A 23,399-nucleotide genomic window follows, 5' to 3' on the forward strand; every position below is an offset into this window, starting at 1 on the left:
TGTGACTTTTGTCCTTTTTTTTTTTTTTTTTTTTTTCGACCACCCGGTGGACATTTTTTCCAAAAATTCTTGTAAACCAAAAAATAAAAAAGGATTGGCCTAATGATCTTTAAAATTCAACCTCTACGGATATATAACAATTTCCTTGTGCATTATTCGCTAAATATGGAAACTTTTAACTTTCTAAGATCTTGTTTTGTTTTCTACTCTTTCAGTGACATAAACCAAATAAACAGTGTTCTTTTCCCTAACGGCTGCGCAAACTTCAGTCACATCTTCATAGGGTATTAAGTTGTTACAAATCGAAATTTTATAAAAAAAAATGAACATTTTATGGTTCTTTATTAAACCTTTAAACAATCGATTTTAAAGTTGTTTTTTTTTCAAAGATTCAAGATTCAACTTATTTATTAAGTAACTTGAACACAAAGTGTTCCTCATTACATGATAGATATAATACATTAAATTAAACATATATACAACGATAACATGATAGGTTTGAAATCTCAGACATGAGAAAAGAACTGATAATCAATATCTTAACATCAAACTTTAAGATTATATACTATTACATTACACTAACATTTCACTTACACAGTGAGGATGGACTAACAACTAATTAGTAAATATTTATATAAAAATTTTCATGATGAAAGCTACATTTTTAAAGGTATATTATGGTATGCAAAAAAGCCAAAATTTAAACCTTTAATAAAGATCATGAAACAATATTTACAATGTTATGACGACGTTCAAATGCTTAAGAAATAAATTTGCATTAATTAAGCTGTTCGGAATAATTCGTACCTTGCATAAAATCAATAAATTTCATCATACTAGGCCAAAAATGGCATGTTTTTACAAAATATAAGTAACAAGTTTGTAGAAACACATCTTGATTCTACACTACGTTAATCACACGATACTACCATTTCTACTGACTGTCCATTATTAGAACAATGACTGTTCATTATTTGAACAATGACTGCCCATTATTTGAACAATGACTGTCCATAATTAAAATATTGAACAGTATTGGATAGTTAGTAAAAATAAAGTACGGGACACAGTCCAATAACCCATACAATGTACAAAGAGAACACATGATGACACCACAAACATGTTTAAAGACGAATTAAATAATAGAATCCCACGAAATGACTATGTCGCTTGTGTAGAGAATCTGTAGTAGCTCTGTAAAGATTGTTTAAAAATTGGTTCATCATTTCTTCTTAAACAGCCGTATAAATTTTAAAACAACTTAATCCAAGGATAGGTGTTGCAATCTGGCCGACTTTGATGACCGGCCAGATTACAGCTTTCTCCTTGGAGGTATTTGCATTAAAATGTCAATTTTGCGCAATATATATTGCCTATACACTTTGCTATTTAGATTGCCAAAGAGTGTACAATGCCTGAGTAAGAGAATGTACACCGTTAAAGTGGTCTAATTTTGACAAGGCCGTAACTCCTGAGTGAATTTTGTGATCGAGCTGTTGATCGCACTTAGTCGAGATATGGGTCCATAAACAAATTACCAAGTTTAGTGTGTTTTATTTTTTAAACAAAATAAAAGGCTAAATAGGATTAAATAGTGCAATTTGGCTTTTGAACAATGTCAGTCGAAATATTTAGCCAATAAAAAAGTAAAATTAATAGGTAACACATTTCAAAGTCGGAGACCGGACATAAGTGTGACGCTGTGGACGACGCTGCAAGAATGCCGAACAAAATGCCGAACATATTTATCCCTATATTTGAGCCATGCTTCTCAGGCGACATAAACTGATAATTGTTCATTTCAATTTACCCTTTAACAATGTTTTCCATAAATACAATTTGGCTTACACTACAGGTAAACGAATCAGTTAGGGGTGGTCGTCCTTACTCTAATTACACACATGAATTAATGAAAAAGTGTATGGTTATTCAAATATAATACGGATACTCATAATTCAGAACAATCCAAATATCCTGTACTTCAATATATATGGGCACACTCTTTACTTGGTAGTATAATGCAGATAAATTCACATTTTTGCATGCTTCAGTCGTCACTTTTTCTTTTTAATCGTTTTAACAAGTCAACCAGATTAATCGACGAATCTTTGTACACCGCGAAAATTGTTTTGCGGAGGACCGACAAATACGGCTTTCTACTTCTTCGTTTCCATTCGTACAGCATGTGGTAAATAAACACGTCCCTCGATTCCCTACTATGGTCTCTTTGTAACGTTTCCATTGTTGGTTGTGGTATACCAAGCTCAACGCCAAAAAGCCAGATGGCTTTGCTACTTCCAAGCCTCCTAGCAATAACAGATAGTTCACTATCTTCTGGCACTCTATCTAATTCTACTCCTTCGTCTTGCTCTTTTGACTTTCTCATATCTTCCAACGCATCTTTGTACCAATTCCCAAGAATATCCGCTTTTGTGATAATATGCGCCTCGCCAAGTGCATGATGGTCACTGCAAATCTTTTTGTCTTCAATGATGAAATCATTAACCCTAAACAGGCCATGTTTGTGCGTGGTCAACTTTGGGCACTGCACATACTCTTCGAAGGGTATGGGGTTTTCGACTGATCGCGCTTGCGGCACAAGTCTATAAATAGCCATGATATGTTTGTGTAATGTTCTTCGAACTGTTTGACATGTGTATGCATCTATTTCTTCCTCCGAATCATCTTGAAACATGAAAGCAGTTTTGGCGTAAATATTGTGATCTTGATACCAGAGTCGTAACTGCGAGAGGGGTGATGTCTTGAATACTGCGATTCCATTAAACAGCAGCGTCTGCTCATTTGCGCCTATTTTACATTTAGCAATTTCCCAAGTACGAATGCTAGCTGCAAGAAGTCGGTGAAAGACAGCTGGAGGCATAAATTTGTCGTTAAAAACAAAGCATAATGCTGGGGTTGTGAACCAGTTGCTCGGATTCTTTAACTCATTCAATGTAATTTTATCCGGCATAGCTTTAAGCTGACAAGGTACAATGTAACAATCTAACATTTTTACATTATAGGTGACAAGTTCGAGTTTGTCTCTGTCTAAATTGACATCGAATTCTCCCTTCTCAGAAGCATATCTTGACATTTCCTCTTCATTGTCTTCATACATTTCTAAAAGTACTGGTTTGGCCAAGATGTTGAGGTGTTCCATGTACTTCACTACTATATCCCCGTGTGCTCGAACATTTTTCGGGCTCCGTTCAATAATTTCTTCCAAAAGCTTCGGCTTTATGATAGCTAACTCCCTGTACTCCTTTCGAAGTGCCGTATTATCCGATTTCCCATGCTTGTGTGTTATAAAGCACTTAAACGCGTCAATAATCCACTGTGGAGAAATGACAATGTTGTCTTTCAACTCATCTGTATTAAAATAAAGAATATTTCCAAACATATGTTCAATCTGAAGAAACAGGCGTAGTTGATCCTCGTCAACAGGCATAACATTCTCTTGGTTAGCCTTTTGTATTTCACAAAATGTTACGACCTCTTTGCCATTTGCGCGCATAGCGTCTAACGCCTTTTCCAGTTGTACAAAGCTTGTGGGATATTTTTCATTCCAGTAAGGTTGTTTTTCTGCAATTTGTTGCACTTCATCCCTTATTTGATGGTAGACTGGGTCTTCAGGCTCAACGTCATTTACCAGGAATTTCTTGTCATGTACATGTTGCAACACTGGTGTATCCACAAAGGATTCCAAAGCCTTTTCAAAGACCGCTTCCATTTTTTCTTCTTTCTGTTCCTCACAACATGCCATCAGATCTTTGTGAGTTCCAATCAAAATGATTGTTGGTTGAACACTATGATATTTGGCCTCAGTTGAACTGTACATATGTATGGAATTGAGCCAAAATCTCAAGGCATCTAGATACGTGAAGTCTTCATGAAACAAGCCAGACTGTGAGTATCCCTCTTCCACCTTACTATTCAAATCTTTAGTCATGTCCATGAGAAGTAAATAAATACAGCGGCTGTTTAGGAAGAAATGATGGAACGAATAGTAATGATTTTGTCCTGCAAAATCCCACACAGAAACGAATTGTTGTTTGCTGTTTGGTGGACTGTCCGATGTTTTTCCATAGTTTTCTGCACATGCCAAGTCGAACAATCTTTTTCCCAGTTCTTGTAGCAATTCCGCTGTCAGAACCTTATATTGTTGAGATCGCAGATTCTCTCTTACGCTAATCTCTGATGTATCTACCTTTTCAGATACATCGTTTTGTGATTGTAACTTTTCTTTTGATTCAGCCTGTGTATTTTCCCTTGCTGGTGCATTGCCGTCCTCGTCATTTTGATTGTCAAACAAAGCATTCCTAATTCTATCCGCATATATAAACATTTCTGACCTATCTACTTGAATCCACTTATTACTGGTATCAGACTTACAAATATGAACATCGATTCCATCTGTACTTTGTGCGCCGGGAATTTTTCCATATTGAGATGCATCTAAATTGTCAACTAAATTATGAACAAGTAATGTTTTGCCGACTGACTGAATACCAACAACCATCAGTCGAATCCTTTGACGGTGTTCATATCCTTTAACTAAAGCCTTCGCATACAGATCAAATGCTTCATCATTTAAACATACTAATTTTACCTCTAATGGCCACAGCATGTCTCTGTCCTCCAACAGTTCATACAACATCCTCACACGAAAGCGACGATGGTCATTATTTTTCAATGCTAATATTAAAAGCGTAACCATGTCGGGACCAAACATAGCGCCTGCTTTCTTGAGTATTGACTTAACTGATTTCCAGACAACTGTATAGTCATTTTCTGACAAAGCATCATCGTATCGTCGTATTTGTTCCAAAACTTTTTCTTCTAGCCTTTTAAGGCAGTTCACATTGGCATGATCTTTAAATTGTAGGAGTGTAGCTTCTCCGGTCTTAGCTAATTTCTCGGCTAATCTACGACGTCTTTCTTTTTCATCGTCCTGGCCTTCTGCCATGATTATACCTTGAAGCTGATGGTTTCCTTAAATCTGCAAATAGAAACGTACGTAGCTTTTATATACAACTATTTTTCGCGACACTAATAGAGTGTACTGAGTGTATAACATAAGTATTTTGTTCAAGAAGGTTGAAGTTAGACGGCTCTTAAAATTTTACATAATATGTTCTGACTTACGTCGAATGTGATATATACAACCCAAAGAAATCAAAAATCGAGCATTAAGAAACAACACGTTTAATCGTAAAGAATTGCAGTTTAACAACTTAATTGACATATGACGTTGTTGCTGACCCGCTGACTGAAACAGTCAGTTTTTTAAACATAAAATATTATTATGTTAATGGGGGGTGATGGGAGGGGGGGGGGGGGTCTGGCGGAGTTGCAATTTCTACAAATATGGTAACTCATTTTAATATGTTTCCGGTTACTCCTCAGAGTAACCGACGTTATAGGCAGATTGAAATTAAATGAATTATAACCCAGGCCAAGTAAAGGTCACACGTTGTTTATCGCTCATCTGTATTTATACTGGCTAATTTTTCTTTGCTATACAATCAATTCGCCCTAATGATCTTGCTGTCATAAAAACCAAGACGCTGTTCAGTCAAGGTGTGTTTCAGATTAAGCTATTAGTTTACAAAATAAATAAAAAAGTGATGCATATTATCTGATATATATATATATAAAAATCTTTACTGTATTGCTTTTCCAATAGTAAACTTTAAATGCTTATTCAGTTGCTGTTTGTTACGTTTGATACTTCTTCCCATAATCGATTTTCGTTCAGTGGGTATTTGGCAGAATGCACGTGGTCATCGGCATGTAATTATATGATTATACGCTGTATTTGGTATTTAATAATGTCTTGAACCGAGTGACAATGTAAACAGATACAAGAAAGTGGATCTGAGTCGAAAAGATGCGCTTTGTAATTCAGGTATTTTAGTACTTAAGCTTCCGCAAGGTGCCTCATTTCCGCCCAGGGTAGATTAATAATTAAGAAAATTCTTTTTAAAAATGAAAAATATGATAATGGAGTTGTATAATGCTTATTAATTTAGTTTGTTGTTGAATATGCCTCTGGTGTTGTTTTTGCTGATTTCCTTTTTGTATTTCTAATTAACACGTCTGAAATGGGTTTACGCGCGCAAGGGTCGAAACGGTGACGTCAGAGACGGAGCCGGCCATGCAGACCGAGCACAGGGTCATGAATTCCTCGTCGGGTGGACCTTCAAGATGATGCACCCCACAGACTCAGCTGTTACTGTTACTGTCACAAACACCCACACACTGGAGATTGACATGCCGTGATCAACCGGGCACCGTGGAGCTAGCTATTGGTAGCCTAAGAGCAAGGGTTACAGATATATATGTCACCAAACATTAAAAGCAACTTGGGAGACTTAGTCTCAGCTTCCATAAAATAAGTCATATTGGTTAATGCTATTGAATTTGCCCAATTGTTAGTTCCAAGAAAAGTATGCAATAAATAAATAAATGAATGAATGAATGAATGAATGAATGAATGAATGAATGAATGAATGAATGAATGAATGAATGAATGAATGAATGAATAAATAATAAATAAAAATAAATAAATAAGAAATAAATAAATAAATATATAAATAAATAAATAAATAAATAAATAAATAAATAAATAAATAAATAAATAAATAAATAAATAAATGACCAACAATTTAGAAGTCGCCTCGTAAAATAAACGCCTGGCCCTTTCGCACACACCGATAATGAGCTTGAGCCTTTGTCTATAGGCCAATCACTTGTTGGCGTGAATATCGTAGGAGAATGCTCATTGGTATATGTCATAACTACCGTCTCTATGCAAAAAACAACATTCTTGCAAAAATGAAATAGCTTTTGACCGTAGCAACGCTCGTCCTTTAAGGGTTCGGCACTTCAAATGGAAGGGGAAATACTAATTTGCCCACCCCAACAGGCAGTCCACGTAACTTAATATTTTTGATAATTGCCTCCCAAACTCCTCATTTTGAGAAAAGGGCTTATCAGTCCATGAAATCACCATGAAATTGAACCAGTCAATTAATCACCACTTAGCGTGCACCCTGCTGGGCTGTTTACTGTGTGTATCCAACAGATGTTCCTTGACCGTTATTGCAGTATGTGAACTAAATATTCTGGAATTGAGTGAGTCTTGGGTTTAGGTTACAAATGAATATCTACCAATACAGAAGAGGTATGTTGTCTTTTAATACTTTGATGCCCATTTCACATTTATGACATATATTGTTGAATTATGTTTTATACATAAAAAAACCCATATGTTTGCGTTAAGTATTTTTAATTTACTGTTGTTGTGTTTCCTTTTGTTAAAAAGTAGAGCACAATTAAAATAACAAGAGATGGTTTAAATGTTATTCGCAATAAGGACATTAATAACAAAAATACCATATTAAAGTACATTTGATAATATTAAAAAAAAAAATCCTCCAATAACCGCTGAATGTATTCAGTTGTTTATTTAGAATTGTTTTTCCCCCAGAAGATATCCTTTCGGTCAATGTAGTTGATGATATGGCTGCCATTGATGTGTCACTGGCGTCCTTGCACATAGCTGAAATGCAGGTAATTATTTATGCTATTTTGAGATATATCATTTTAATGTTTCAAACATTTTTGCCTCTGGTGTAGTGAAAATATCCTAATAATTTCCAATTTCTATTATATATTTGTAATATTTGAGCAAGATAAACGACTTAAGAAATTCATTATTTCAGGAAGATGACATAATTGCATCAGTTTCACAAACTATAGACAACTTGTCAGAAGAATCACATGATGATGGTGCAGAACGCATATATAATGTGTCAGATATGAATATCAGTATCATTGATTTACCAGTAAAGGGTACTGCCACATATGGAAAAGATACTCTTGAGGACTCGTTCATTTTACAAGTTCTAGGTGACTATGATGATGCTGATGTACCTGAAAATGATGATGATGTGAAAGAAAGAGATTCACATCATTTGGAAGAAACACTCCATGATTTTGGGTTTCGGCAGAATGAAGCTCCTGCATTTTTGACTAAACATCCACCACCTGCAATTGGAATAGATGATGAAATTAAGAAACAGAAAGAAGTTCTCGATGATGTTTTAGTGAAGACAGACAGTGAAGAGAGAACTGACAAAATAATCTTTGCTCCAGACCACAAGATTGCTGCCAATCTATTTAAGTTAAGAGAAAGTCAGAAGAAGAATGAGCTATTTTTACCAGAGTCTCCCTCGCTGCATCTGAGAAAATCTAAACTCACTATTTTGTGCAGTGCATATAAGGATGCAGGCATTCTTCATATACTGAAATACATGCGGGATGAGGAGTTTCAAGAGTGGAAAATTGGAGCATATTGAAATGGCAACTAAGTACATAAGAAGGCTCTCAACTGCTCTCCACATTGTTTTATTCATCCGTTATCTCCAAACACTCCCAACTGAACGAAAAGAAGCAATGAAAACGCGTATTCTACAAAACAGCTTAGATGAAAATGACCATGTGGAATTTGAGAAATTTCTTTTGGATGGACGTTTAAGAAATGGGACATTTTCATTGCACTATGATATGATGAGTCATTGTGATATTGTCAGTGCAATAGCCTTTGCAGAGAGACTGGGAGGAGAGACTGGATACACACTTTGCTCTTTAGCACCCCTGTGGAAGGAAGCAAAGTTAATCTTGCTCTTGATACCCAGAGGGAGATGGGCCATAAACATGCTCTGAAAGCTTTCCGCTCTAGGTCCACCATGCCTTCAATTGTACCTAGAATGTCGCTTCTAGACACGATGAATGAAGTCCATGAAACAATCACATCACAAAGAAAGGGCATACAACGAAGACTGTACAGAAAACACAAGCAGAACTGCTGGGAGTAAAGTCGTCAGACACTGATATCCGTTATGTAAAGAGAATTGTGAGTCTAATTCTCCGTCAGGGTGGAATATCTTTGACTGAAGATACCAATGTGTACATTGTATATGATGCAAGGAAAGTAGTGCTTCCAGATTCCATCTTAGACATGAAAACTGAAGAGATCGGTGCATATTTAATCAAACGTCATTTAGCAAGTTACGGTTTGTTTGGTTGTTCAAAATCGGACAAGCCACACATTGAATCAGTACATGGCCCGAAGGAGCTTCTTCAAAAAGTAAAAGCATCAAAAGGAGTAACAATCAAAAGAACAGCGATTAAGCGGCCAGACACAAATAAAACACTAAGAGAAAAGAAAGAAGAGAATCGCGTTAAAGATATAACGCGGGAAATGAAAAAAAATGACTGCTTATCATCTGTATCAGAAAGATATTCTCCTGAAAAATTGCCAGCATGTCGAAAACATCAATAGAGAAAACTGTGAAAAATAGTTTGAGTCGAAAGATCTTATTCATCTGAACAAGAAGGCTTTTCCAAAAGATTTGACGCAGTCAGCTTCTGTTGCTACAATTGAGTTTGCAGGTGTCAAATTCAAAACAAGTTCGACATCAGGCACACAGTACCTGAAGTATGTTGAAAATGCTGTTCTCATGAAAACGAAAATAAGTTTTCCAAAAATTCGCAACATTGTTGTTTGTGAAGAAAAGTACAAGTTCACACCGGATGTCTTTAAATCTGCAACAAGGGAACAACGACAAACAAAACCTGACTTTAGCATCACCCATTTGAAAACAGGTGAAGATATTCTGAGCACACATAAGTTTGCCAAGAAGACAATAACAACATCAGCGGAAGGAAAACAATTGATAAGTACATACCTGGCTAAACATGTTGGTAAAATTCAGATACCTGCAAGTATAACAGTTGACATCGACAGTGAATTACATGTATCAAAATTTTCCTGTGAAAGGGGTACATGTTTGCATCCAAACAGTGTATACACAAACCCAGTAAGAGCTGTTTTTTTCACCAAATCTGCCAACAAAAACTGAAGTATTAAAAGTACATGTTCGGCAAACAAAAGGAGAAGCATAAAGGGCACAAATAGACTGCCTGATGCACTACAGACATTTGCTTAATGAGAATGAATCTGCTGTGAGCATTGTTACTTCTGGTGACATAGACGCTGTTGTTCTACACATGTTTGCAGTATCCTCTCATTGGCCACGTGATGAAGAGCAATTATTCACCAAAAAGGTTTACGTCGTATTAAAGAAGCCTGGAAATGTTTATCACATATACAACATCACCGAAATTTTGTCATTCATTGAAATGACAAAGTTAGCACTGGTTCTGAGCATGGGTGGGAATGACTTCTTACCCAAATTCCATGGTATCTCTCACAAGAAAACAGTTGACTTGCTGCCCTTGTTTCAAGAGTAAACTTTACATAATTATCAGATTTTAACATTTTGGCCATTTTGTTGTTGTGGTTGTTGTTGTTGTTGTTCATCAATCATGACCCCTTGTTGTATTTTTGTAGATGGTCACCCAATGAAGCTTCTTATAAAGTTTCATTGAATTTGGACTGGTAGTTCAGAGGAGATGTTTTTTTTAAAGCAAAACAGGAAGTCGGCCATTTTGTTGTTGTTTTTGTTGATCAATCGTGACCCCTTGTTGTAGTTTTGTAGATGGTCACCCAAGAAAGCTTCCTGTGAAGTTTCATCGAATTTAGCCAGGTAGTTTCAGAGGAGAAGTTTTTAAGCAATTGTTGACAGACGGACGGACGGACGGACGGATTGACGGACAGACGCCGGACAAAGACCGATCACAATAGCTCACCTTGAGCACTTCAAAACTTTTTTATATTTCTGGTATTATTACATCAATATTTTGTCAAAAATATTTCATTTTTGACAAAATATTGATGTTATAATACCAGAAATATAAAAAAAAGTTTTGTTTACAAGTATAAAACGCACTCATGATGTTATAACGTCATCACAATAATAGTTATGTTCACATCATACACAGCCACTAATTTGTTTATGTTTAAATCCAGTTCAACAATTGATCTGCGTTTATAATATAATGTATTTATGCATCTAATATTAAGTTATCATGCAGGTACGGTTTTTTAGCAGGCTTCGTATGTCGTAAATAGTGAAAGGAAATAGAATCTGTAATGCAAAATTCTTTGTAAATATGTAACAGGGTGATAATTGACCGCTCCGTAAGCGGCATAGACTGCGCTATGTTTCAAAAAAATAGTAAAGAAAATGAAAAGTTATCATTGTTTTAAATCTTCAATCGAAGCAAAATATTGCCTTCCGACGTAGCATTTATGACGCAATTTATCACGTGATATACACACACTGATTTTATTGACGTAGATACAAATTATCAGCATTGATTCCATCCTAACCTGTTTCAATACAGCATGTTAATACTCGTATAACATAATATTAATGTTTTAATCTGATGTTTGATGATGATATATGATGAATAAGATAATTATGTTTAAACTATTGACCCAAATAAGGACCAACACTCATGCTTTTAATTAAGACGTTTAACTATTAAAATTTAAATATATCAGAAATAATTCTTACTTGTATAGCCCCGAAAAAGGACCGCACAACTTGCCCAAACTCAACGTAGTTTCTATTTGAGTGGTATTTCCTTTTATGTCGGAATTCCACATTTTCTGTTTTAATCCTAATGAGTAATACAGGAAGTAATGTCGATCTATCATGCACAATTATCGTTAGCACGTATCTGCAAATACACAACTCAAACCCCGTTCAAGATTTTCAAATGAAACTTGATACACTTAATATATTCAAATAAAACATTATGCACATGTTGTCATACACAATGCACACATGTATAGCAAGTCCATTGCTCCGGCTTTTAATAAATATATACAAAGCCTCATTTGACTGAAACAACAACAGACGAGCGTTGGCATGCAATTCGCGGCACTCTTGTTTATTCCAAGGTCCAAATTCTGGTCTCCATGGAATGACCTAGTACAGGGCAGTCTGTAGAAATATCAAGTACGTAGACCTAAATGTAAGTCTATTGATACTTACAGTTTATACTGTACAGAGACTTAACAAGTTAGATCCCTTTAGACATATGATGCATGCTGTTCTGTAGATTTGACCTGCCACTGGTCTTCGGGTCCCTGACTTACTTTGTACATTATAATATATATTAATGCATTATTCTGTCACAACATTATACATCATTATGTCTAAACTGTGAACTTGATTGCAACGTAGTTTAAAAATCATGGTTGAGAATCTAAAATTATGACTCAAGTTATTTGCCCTTGTTTTAATTTCTCTGTTTAATCTCACTGATTGTTGTTGTAAATTATGAATGTCAGCTCAAGCCCTTCAAAGAGAGAGAAATAATTATTCCGTTGAATCTTTGGTGTATACCTGAAACCTGGCCAAATTAAGAGATTGAAATTAAGAAAAAACATAATCATAGAATTATCATTATTTTTTCTCCTTTAAGCCTAGATCTCAATGTCCCGGTTTGGCGCCCCGGTACGTCCCGGATGATGGTCCGGGGTACAACGTGTTAAACCGGGAAGACTTCCGTGGCGGCACCGAAGTACATCGGGATGATCCGTGATGAACCGGCTGACCGTCCCGGATGTTTATTTTTTTTATTTTTGGAACAACCGTGAGGAACAGCAAGAACCGGTGTTCATCATGTCCGACACAACGCCGATAAATGCCGGCGCAGTACCGGGTTTCTTCCGTAGCTCTATCGTTGCTCTTCCGTGATAGTCCGTGGTAATCCGGGGCGGTTTGGGAATACTTCACTCACAGTAGACATACCGTGAGCCCCGGAGTTAAGCCGGAAAAAGTCCGGCGTTTGCCGGTAATGTCCCGTTTTGCCCCTATTGAGTTAGGGACCTACACGATCTAAGCCGGTTTAGCAGAAGGTATGAAACGGTGTGTGCCGGCATGCTGTTGGTTGAGGCCGGTAGACTCTCTTTTCATTACGGACTGGCTCGGACTGTCAGTGTTTATGCCGGATCATCACGTTTCCACGACGGTATTGCAGACGGCAAAGTTTCGATCAGACAGGGTGTAGTTACGGTTAGTCCCGGATAATTCTCCGTGTGTATAAGTTGGGACCCTCGATCATCAGCAAGATGATTCAAAGGATACAGACCGAGTTGGTAGACTGTTATCTACAGTTAGCCATCAGCAGACAGCTTGCACCTTAGTGAATGCAAGGGGTCAGTTATGACACATCAGACGATACCCACGAAGACACATAAAAAGACAGTCTGGGTTCTTTCTTGGTTACAGAGGAGATTTCAATTCGGGCATTACTCCAGACTTCTAGACGAACTACGGATTAAAGATGAGCGATCGTTCCGAAACTTCACTCGGGTTGATCCTAGGATGTTCCAAAAATGAACAAATATTGGAACAAGTATTAACAAAAACCGTTCGTTATTATATTCATGCGTACATTACAAAAAGTAAGATGAATTAGAGCATTGAAAACAGCGATAACATCAACAAGTTTTTCAGGCTATACGGGCAATCTAACATTGTTAAATGTTTGTTTTTCAATAATATAACTTAAAGGATAATCGTAAACAATTAAATAGCAAAATTGTAAGTAGCATTATATACATTAGGATTACATCATGGTACATTAATGTGTAGTTGGTCAAATGTTATATTTAATCTAGCTCGATAGGAAAAATCTTTAAAAAGTATTGCTTAATTATAGGGGTCTTATATTTATCATGTAATTTAAATACTTCTAGATTTTGCTGATATTATCAGAAATAGTAGCATACAAAGACATTGTTGATCCCATGGTTGGGCCAATCCCTACCTACAGGTAACTATCGAAACCTCTGCGCGACCAGTCCTGACAATATCAGCACCTACTACTGGAATGAAAGGTAAGAATGATAATTTAAAGTGCCATCTCGTAACACCTAAACAAAGTACTTGCCGAAAAATAAAACACAAGAAGGTGTATGTGACCGACAGATGTTATGTAAAATTGAAACAATCATAAATAGATATTAGTCATAGTTATTTAATATGATTATTTTTTATCGTATTCAAAATGTCCGCTGAAATCTTTTCTGGTATTTGAATGCCATATCTTGTCAAGTGGATGTAGGCCATGCCACTGAAAACGAAACTCCTTTACCGTTGATACAAAGGATAAAATATATTCAGTGAAACATCTTATAATTCTCTTCTTTTTTTAAGTTTTTTAAAGCAATAAAATATTATTTTTACATTGAGCATTTACAAGAGGGACCTGTCCAGATGCGGATCAGCCTTCTAAAGATTCCAGGTAGTTTTGAGGGCACCTTACTTCTTTTAGGAGACTGTTCAATACCTGACTGGCCTCAAAGCGGAAAGAGTTGTTCCCATACTTAGATGTTCTTACTGATGGCACATCTACACAGTTCATATCTGAGTTTAAAAGTACACATCTTAAAAGCTACAAGGTTTTGAAAATATTCTGGTGAGATAGCATACAGACATTTGTAAGTTTCAATATCGATGTTTCTTATCCTTCTCAGATGTAATGTTGGCAATTGAACTCTATGAAGAAGGTTTTCGTAGGTTGACGTGTAATCGTTCAAAACAATTTTTAAAGCTCTGTATTGATTTTTTTTCTAATATTTCTGTGTTGGTCTTGCTACAAAAATGCCAAACGGCAGGGAAGTAGTTGAAATTGGATCGGATAAAAGATTTAAAGATAATGAGCTTACTATTGGTTGTCAAGAATTTGCTTAGTCTTTGAAGGATATTCAGTTGCGTAGCTGGTTTTTTGAACTTTTTAGAAATATGGGCATCAACATTTAATAAACTATCTACCTCAACCCCTAAAAGTTTAACTTGCTATTCACAAACAATGGTGTGATTAAGTGTATTGAATTGTATTATTTCCTTAATAGACTTTGAGCCAACTTAAATTGCTTGAAATTTGTCAGGCTTTGCCTGCATTTGATTGGAAGCAAACCAGATTATCAAAATGTTACTTTCTTCTTCAAGACTTGTCTTAACAACATCAGGATTTTTATCACACAGAGAAAGAGTATTGTCATCTGCAAAATTATACAAAGCTGCATTATTGATGAAGTAGAAAAAGTTATTGAGGAAGATGTTGAAGACTTAAGGCGCTAATATTGATCCTTGTGGCACGCCTTCCAGGATGGAGTCTCACTCACTGGTAATTTGACCAAGTTTGACACGTTGTTTTCTGTTTGTAATATAGATGTGCATAAGTTTACAAACTTTTAAAGTGTTTTGACAGGAATGATTTGTTTGGGAGGAATCAAAATCTTTACTTGTTTTAATTTAACCTGTCAATGTATATCTTTATCGGTGATCGGGGTGAAATGAAAGTCAAGACTAGGGTGTTTGCATCGAATACCCAAACAAAATACATAGTACATGAAGTCTATTGAGCCAGATCTTAAAATGGCCATCACTTGGCGATACCTAGCCAGATGAGACAATTACCACTCACTTGTGTACGCATTCAGGGTGCCTTACAATAACATCTCCAACTTCATTCCCGAGGTGAGTAATATAAAAAATATGATTTAATTTCATTTAGTGTATCGTATTAATAGTGTAATAGTGTGATTAAATGGGTCGCAAGTGGGTTCTTGGTCTTGTCACCTTCTGGCGCTTTGTTCTGTCGATGCTGCGTCGGTACATTAATGGTGATTTACGCTCAGGTGAATACTTTCCCAGGGGTGGAGGTGTTGGCTAACAAATCGATTCGTCATCGGACGTTGGACGCATGGTGCCATCTAGTGCATTCTTTATCACACTTTTTCTAACAGGCGGGTCGTTCTTTAGTATGAATTTTAAGATGCTACTATAGATGCTTCTTATTCGACGGACGATAAAACAACTGATGCTAATATATGCCTGTCTCTGTTTATATATATATATATATATATATATATATATATATATATATATATATATTATCCGGTTACAACCGGGTGACATTGGAAGACATCGTGGCTTGACCGGCGCACGACCGGGGATCTACCGAGTCGGACCGGCAGGGCCGGACATGATCGGGGCGTCACCGGCTGGTACCGGGGCACGACCTGGGTAACATCAGGTGGACCGGGAAAATCACCGGCGCGACACCGTAAATCCACCGTGCCAGACCGGGGTAAACCGGGACAAACGGGGGCATTCAGATTATAAACCGGGGCACTCCGGGACAGCAACGCGAATATGAGAATGCAATTTTCTTTAGGGGGAAATGTCCCGGATCATCGCGGATTCGACCGATATACCGGCTAGTTTTCGACGGAAGATACCATGACCAGAACCGGGACAGTGAAAACAAGGCTTTAGAGTTTAGACAGACCGTACTCAGTCGAAATACTATGATCATAAACATTGCCACCTAGTTGGTAAAGATTGGATTAAAAAATGCTCAAGTCAGAGAGAGGAAAGAGACTTTAAGACACATCAAGGGGCAAAATTCGAGTAAATAATGTGATATGTCTGTTAATCAAGCTCAGCTGGTATACTTTGCCCATGAACATTGTAGCCTAGTATGAAAACAATTGGATAACAAATGTCAAGGTTTAATAGAGAACATTAACAAGTACATATGGTCAATTTTTGACAAGGATTGGACAACAAATGTTTGCATAAAAGAAAGATCAAGGTGAATTGGGTGAATTTTTAATAGGACATTACAAATACTAAACATGAAATGTGAGGGCTCAGACGACGCCAGACAACATGGTGCCTTTAAGTCGGCCATGCTACGCAAGTGACACAGACATAAATTTACATTTATTCTGGTACAATAAAGTAAATTTCATTTCACCTTTTATCACTTCTGTACAAAAACATTAAGTTTAGCTGATGTAGAATATACAATAGGAGCTACTGTTTGCAAATAAACTCACCAAACCACTTACTCGTTAAACAGTCTATAAAAGCACGATCAAAATTACGTTTTGCAACGAAGAGAATCAATTCAATGTATGTCTATTTGTAACGTTCAGAAAGCGATTTCGAACTGTAAATTTGCGGCACTACAAAAATAATAAACTACGGCTTCGCTTTACGGTTGATGTAAAATAATTCAAACAGTATGGATCCTTTGCGGGGGTGTATGAGCCTACTCCTTGGCAGGCAGTTTCAAGCGCTTAAACACTAATGTTCGAGGTTGATTGACAGGCTATAGATGTTGCTCTTGATTCGAAATTCACTTCGTAGATTAAGGCGGCCGTCATTCAATGCTCAAAAATCTTCAAATGCGAAGTTCATTCAATGCTCCTAAACCTTCAAATGCTAAGTTCATTTGCAGACTGTAGAATAAAAAAATGACTATATACCATAGAACGTTGCCTAATAATTCAACGGTACAAAAAAAACACAATATTTTAACAACACAATATTATTGTATTTTATGAAAGTCACGGATGAACTGTTTAACTTTCAATAGATAAATGTATACACGAATAAGTGGCATGTTTATATAAAGCAAGTAGTGATAATCCATTTCCGAGGTACTTTCATCTTGGCAGCCTAATACAAATCCGTTCACGTTTATGGAGGCATTAATCGACATCTCTCCCTTTTAACATGTCCACAAGATCAATCTGTGAATTTCTGAACACCGCAAGAATGGTTTTGCGGAGAACCGACAAATACGGTTTTCGGCTTCTTCGTTTCCACTCGTACAGTATGTGGTAAACAAACACATCCCTCGATTCCCTACTATGCTCACGTTGTAACGTTTGCATCGTTGTTTGTGGTATACCAAGCTCAACGCCAAGAAGCCAAATGTCTTTGCTGGTTCCAAGCTTTCTAGCAATAACAGACAGTTCTCGATCTTCCGGCACTCTGTCTAATTCTACGTCTTCGTCTTGCTTCTTTAACTTTCCCATATCTTCCAACGCATCTTTGTACCAACTACCAAGAATATCCGCTTTTGTGATAACATGCGCCTCGCCAAGTGCATGATGGTCACTGCAAGTCTTTTCGTCTTCGATGATGAAATCATTAACTCTAAATAACCCATGGTTATGTGTGTTCACCCTCGGACATTGAACGTACTCTTCGAAAGGTAAGACACCTTTGACTGATCGAGATCGCCGCATGAGTCCAAGAATAGCGGTTAGAGTTTTGTATAATGTTTTTCGAACTGTTTTGCAGGTGTATCCATCTATTGCTTTCTCCGGGTCATCTTGGCTAGACATGAATGCCATTCTGGCGTAAATAATGTGATCTTGATACCACATGCTTAACTGCGAGAGGGGTGATGTCTTGAACACCCCGATGCCGTTAAACAGCAGTGTCTGCTCACGTGCGTCTGTACTGTATTTAGCAATTTCCCAAGATCGAATGCTGGCTGCAAGAAGTCGGTGAAATACAGCTGGAGGCATAAATTTGTCTTTGAAAACGAAGCACAGAGCTTGTGTCGTGAGCCAATTGTGTGGATTCTTTAACTCATCCAAAATAGTTGTATCTGGCATGGATTTAAGCTGACAAGGAACAATATAAAAATCTAACATTTTTACATTATAGCTGAGTTCTAGTCTGTCTCTGTCTGAATCAACTCTGAATTCTCCTCCCTCAAAAGCATGTGTGGACTTATCTTTTTCATCGCCTTCATACATTTCTAACAGTACTGGTTTGGCCAAGATGTTGAGATGTTCCATGTACTTTACAACAACATCCCCATGTGCTCGGACATTTTCCGGGCTCCGTTCAATAATTTCTTCCAAAAGCTTCGGCCTTATGACAGCAAATTCTCTGTATTCCTTTCGAAGTGCCGTGTTTTCCGTTCTTCCACGTTTGTGTGTAATAAAGCACTTAAATGCGTCAATAATCCACTGTGGACAAAGAACAATGCTGTCTTTCAACTCATCTGTATTGAAATAGAGTATGTTTCCAAACATATGTTCTAGCTGAAGAAACAACTGCAATTGATCCGCATCGACAGGTTTAACAGATTGTTCATTTGCTTTTTCGATTTCACGTAAAGTCACAACCTCTTTGCCGTTTACACGCAATGAGTCCAATGCACTTTCCAGTTGTACAAAACTTGTCGGATATTTTTCATTCCAGTAAGGTTGCTTTTCTGCGATTTGTTTCACTTCATCCCTTATTCGATAATAGACTGGGTCGTCAGGCTCAAGGTTGTTGACAAGAAATTTCTTGTCATGTACATGTTGCAACACTGGTGTATCTATTAATGTCTCCAAAGCTCTTTCAAAGAACTCTTCCATTTCTTCTTCTTTCTGTTCCTCGCTACATGGCATCTGGTCTCTGTGAGTTCCAACCAAAATGATAGTTGGTTGAACAATATGATTTTGAGCTTCGGTTGAACAGTACATATGTATGGAATTGAGCCAAAATCTAAAGGCATCTAAATACGTGAAGTCTTGGTGAAACAAGCCAGACTGTGAATATCCTTCTTCCACCCTACTATCTAAATCTTTAGTCATGTCCATAAGAAGTAAATAAATACAGCGGCTGTTAAGGAAGAAATGGTGGGACGAATAGTAAAGATTCTGTCCCGCGAAATCCCACACAGAAACGATTTGCTTGTTGTTGTTTGGTGGATTGACCATTGGTGGTTGTGTATTGTCCAAATCTAGCACTGTTTGTCCAAATTCTTTGATGAATGCCTTCATAAAATAGTCATCATGTTGAGATCTTAGTTTCTCTTTTACCACAACCTGGGAGGTATTTTCCGCTGTTGGTGCATTGCCTTCCTCATTATTTTGATTTTCGAACATAGCATTCCTTATTCTCCCCGCAAACCCAAACATTTCTGACTTATCAACTTTTATCCACTTATTGCTGGTATCAGATTTACAAATGTGTACGTCGATTCCTTCTGTACTTTGTGAATGTTCTTTGTCGTGTATTTTATCGACTAAATTATTAACAAGTAACGTTTTTCCGACTGACTGAATGCCAACTACCATCAGCCGAATCCTTCGACGGTGTTCATATCCTTTAACCAACGCTTTTGCAAACAAGTTAAATTCATCAGCATCCAAATCTTCAAGTCCTAATGATGACCACGATTTGTCTGTGCCCACCACATAGTCATAAAAACTCCTTTCAAGAAAGTCAGGCTTGATCATATTTATTGCCAGCGGTAGAATCTGAGCAGATTTTGCAAGAGCCGCTAAGTCTTCTTTCTTAAATTTTGACTTAATTGGTTGCCAGACACTTTCAGTTTCATTTTCTGATAAGACATCACCGTAACACCCTAGTTGTTTTGCCTTGTTGTCTCCAGCTGGGTTTAATATGGTGTCGTTCAGAACAGCAAGGTTATACTTAATTGGTCGCCAGACACTTTCAGTTCCATTTTTTGATAAAGCGTCTCCGTGACACCCTAGTTGTTCTGCATTGTTTTCTTCAGATGGAATTAATCTGGTGGCGTTCACCTCACCAAGGTGTTTATGTAAGTCTAGGTCTCTCCTGATCCTAGCTAATTCATCGCCTAGTATACGCAAGTTTTCATCTACTTTGTCCTGGCCTTCTGCCATGATTATACGTGGACGATGAACGTGTCCTCAACTCTGCAAATAGAATTGTACGTAGGTTGTATATACCCTTGACGATTAATAAAGGCCAATTAAGACGCCTTAAAATTTGTACAAAGATGTTAATATATATAGTTTAGTAGACGTCTACATTTGAACAGCCTTTCACCAAAATTTATTGCAACTAGGTCATTGCCAAGAGAGATTAGGCTGCAGCTGCAATTCAGCAATATTAGTTTAAATGACTCTGTATTTACTAGCGAACAGTTGTTCCGGAATTTTTTTATTTGTGCCAAGTTGTATTTAAACGTCACTAGTCTAAAAGGCCACTTATATGTCGAAATTATCCTCCGCGGGGGATATAAATGAAACAAATAAAGAAATAACCTGTTTTAAATATCATTTCATTATTTACTTCAATTTTCTTTTTGAAATTACTCGGCATGTGTATCAAACAAGGGCTTAAGGGTACCATGTGTATGTCTGATCTATTTATTTTATTTCCAAGTGTGTCAATTAAGTCTTTCTTTGTGACACATTTACAGTTGAACTCCTATTGCAGCTGATACTTTGAAGTTATCAATTTTATTAAACACACACTAGCTAATTATTTTATTTTTTTTTAGAATGAAATCGTGAAACTTGACCTCGTACAGTTTAAATGTTATTTCCTGAAAGTCTTACAATATTTGTTTTTAAAGATCAAGCGATTTCTTTTAAGTGATCATTTCCCTGATTTAACTGCAACAAAATATCACATATCAGTGGCGTAGCTATCTCTCTATTCTTGTGGATTTATAATTGTGCTATCGGGAGTTGGTGTGTGTGTGGGGGGGGGGCGAGGCATGCCACTCGGAAAATTTTGAAAACCATGGTGCATTCAGGGCGTTCTGAGGTGCTTTATTTATTACTGGAAAATGTACAGTGTTATGGCCATGTAGTCAAGTACGCATACTGCAACTCTGGTTGATTAATTCTGTCAGAATTATGTGGATTCAGCCGCGTACTCGCGTATAGGCAGCTACGCGCCTGCAAACGCTATTGATTATTATATAATATATATGTTAGTAACTTTCTTCATTAAAGTGTGTTATGTACATTCCAATACAATAACGTGGCATTTTATTCTCAATATCATTTTTTTTCAATGTCCATATTAACGCGTCAAAAAGACACGGGGTGGGGGTGGGGGCAAAATTCACCCCATTGGCAAGTCAAGTGAAGTCAGTACATCTGTCTGTTTATATTGCCGGAAACTATATTCACCAATCAACAGACAAGCTATGTTGTGGGCGTACCTGCTGGATGATTTTGAAATCGTACGCACGTACACATGAGCGGACTATCGATATTTGAAGGTCAATAATAAGTTTGGCTTCAATATGCCTTACGGGTTAGGAGTTTGCTGGAGAATACCTAGTTACGCCCCTGTATGTATAGCTAATGACCGAAATGTTGGGCATATACACGTAATCATACACATCATAAACATTAGAAACACGGAAAACGTTTGATTTGTTTATTTCATGTTGTATGTTGTAATTGTATCTTAATATTAGAATACAAACTTGAAAACGTGTTTACCTGTTTGACCCACTTGTCAAGTTGATGTTTCAAGGTTTAACTACATGTTATGAATCCAGAGATGAGATTTACAAATCGTAAGATCTACAAAGAAGGTTCATGATCCGAACTTGGAACACATTGGATGAAAGTATTGATTTAAATCCGTTAAACCTTATTGTTTTACGCTTAAAGTTTCCCTCACTTCCGCATCATACACACACGCCATTTTCATCTTTCTCACTTCTGCTATCACAAGGTCAAAAGTTCAGACAAACAGCGAAAGTATAGATGAACACGTTAAAGTTACTCGCTCATGGTTTATAAATAGCATTATTTAATTGCGAAATAAAGTGTGGAATATCATAAGGAGCTTTAAAACAAAAATACAAAAAGCTGGAACCCTTCAGCAATTGTTGATTGATATTTGCTCAAATATCGACTTAAAAGACCACAATTTTCATTAGCGTTTAGCGATTTAAAATTACGACCACAGGTGTCCGTCACATAGCCAGATCACTAAAGTATGGCCCTTCAGTCCTTTGATATTGTTTAAAAATATAAAAAAAATGATAAAATGACATTTCAATAAATTTCTAAGAGTATAACTTGAAAAAAAAATGAAATGACTTTTTCTAAACAATATCAATTAAAGGACTGAAGGGCCATATTTTAGCGATCAAGCTATGTGATGAACACCTTTGATTGAAATTATCACGTGGTGTTATCAATGTACCCTTAACAGGTCAACAGGTTTGTTAAAGTCCTGGTGGCTGTGTGGACTAGCCGGCTGTTGTTTTTTTCTTGACTTTACCGGCGTGGGTTCAAACCACACTAAAACAAAAATCCCGTTTTATGCTATAACTGTATTTTTATGTGCAAATTCGATATCATAGAGTGAAATAATGATAAAAAAAGTGTGTTTCGATGCATTACTGGGAAAACTATTTCAATTTGGTCCTAAAACATGAACGAGTCACTTTAACCTTGTCAGTATATGTTAGTGATGTAATTGAAGCGTATCGAAATACTGCATTTCAAAACTATATTATAAACTGAAAAAATACAAGTCATTTTCAAACAAATGCATTTGTCTTCCTCTCTTAAATATTTAGCTGATTGTTTATTATAATAATTATTTTTATCATAAATTAAATTATGGAAGATTTCTTGCACAGTTTCTTATCATGATTAACATATTGTTTGTAAAGGTTCAAACAATTGACATTCTAATCTAGACCACTATCTTTTTACTTGACGTAAATACTGTCAAAACCAGCAGAAAGAAACATTAATAGGTGGCTTAATGTGGTAGTAAAGTAAACGACGAAAAGCCCTGTAGTACTATTCCGTAAACCGGGTCAAATGAGGATTTGCCTAATGTACATAGAAGAAG

General features: G+C 36.7%; 1 protein-coding gene and 1 long non-coding RNA gene across 2 annotated transcripts; both read right to left on the reverse strand.

Moving 5' to 3' along the window:
- Positions 1–345: 345 nt before the first annotated feature.
- On the reverse strand, positions 346–22,252 carry LOC128219227 (uncharacterized). The gene is made up of 3 exons (XM_052927040.1): positions 22,025–22,252; positions 17,498–20,476; positions 346–4,993 (listed from the first exon to the last, which is right to left on the reverse strand). The coding sequence occupies exons 2-3, from the start codon at positions 20,441–20,443 to the stop codon at positions 2,048–2,050; spliced, it is 5,892 nt and encodes a 1,963-aa protein (XP_052783000.1). The 5' UTR covers positions 20,444–20,476; positions 22,025–22,252; the 3' UTR covers positions 346–2,047.
- On the reverse strand, positions 7,181–11,584 carry LOC128219761 (uncharacterized). Its single transcript, XR_008258650.1, has 3 exons — positions 11,490–11,584; positions 7,939–8,052; positions 7,181–7,564 (listed from the first exon to the last, which is right to left on the reverse strand). It is a non-coding gene; the product is annotated as an uncharacterized LOC128219761 (long non-coding RNA).
- Positions 22,253–23,399: the final 1,147 nt, after the last annotated feature.

Source organism: Mya arenaria, chromosome 15 (genome assembly GCF_026914265.1).
Source record: "Mya arenaria isolate MELC-2E11 chromosome 15, ASM2691426v1".
NCBI classification, from domain to species: Eukaryota; Metazoa; Mollusca; class Bivalvia; order Myida; family Myidae; genus Mya; species Mya arenaria.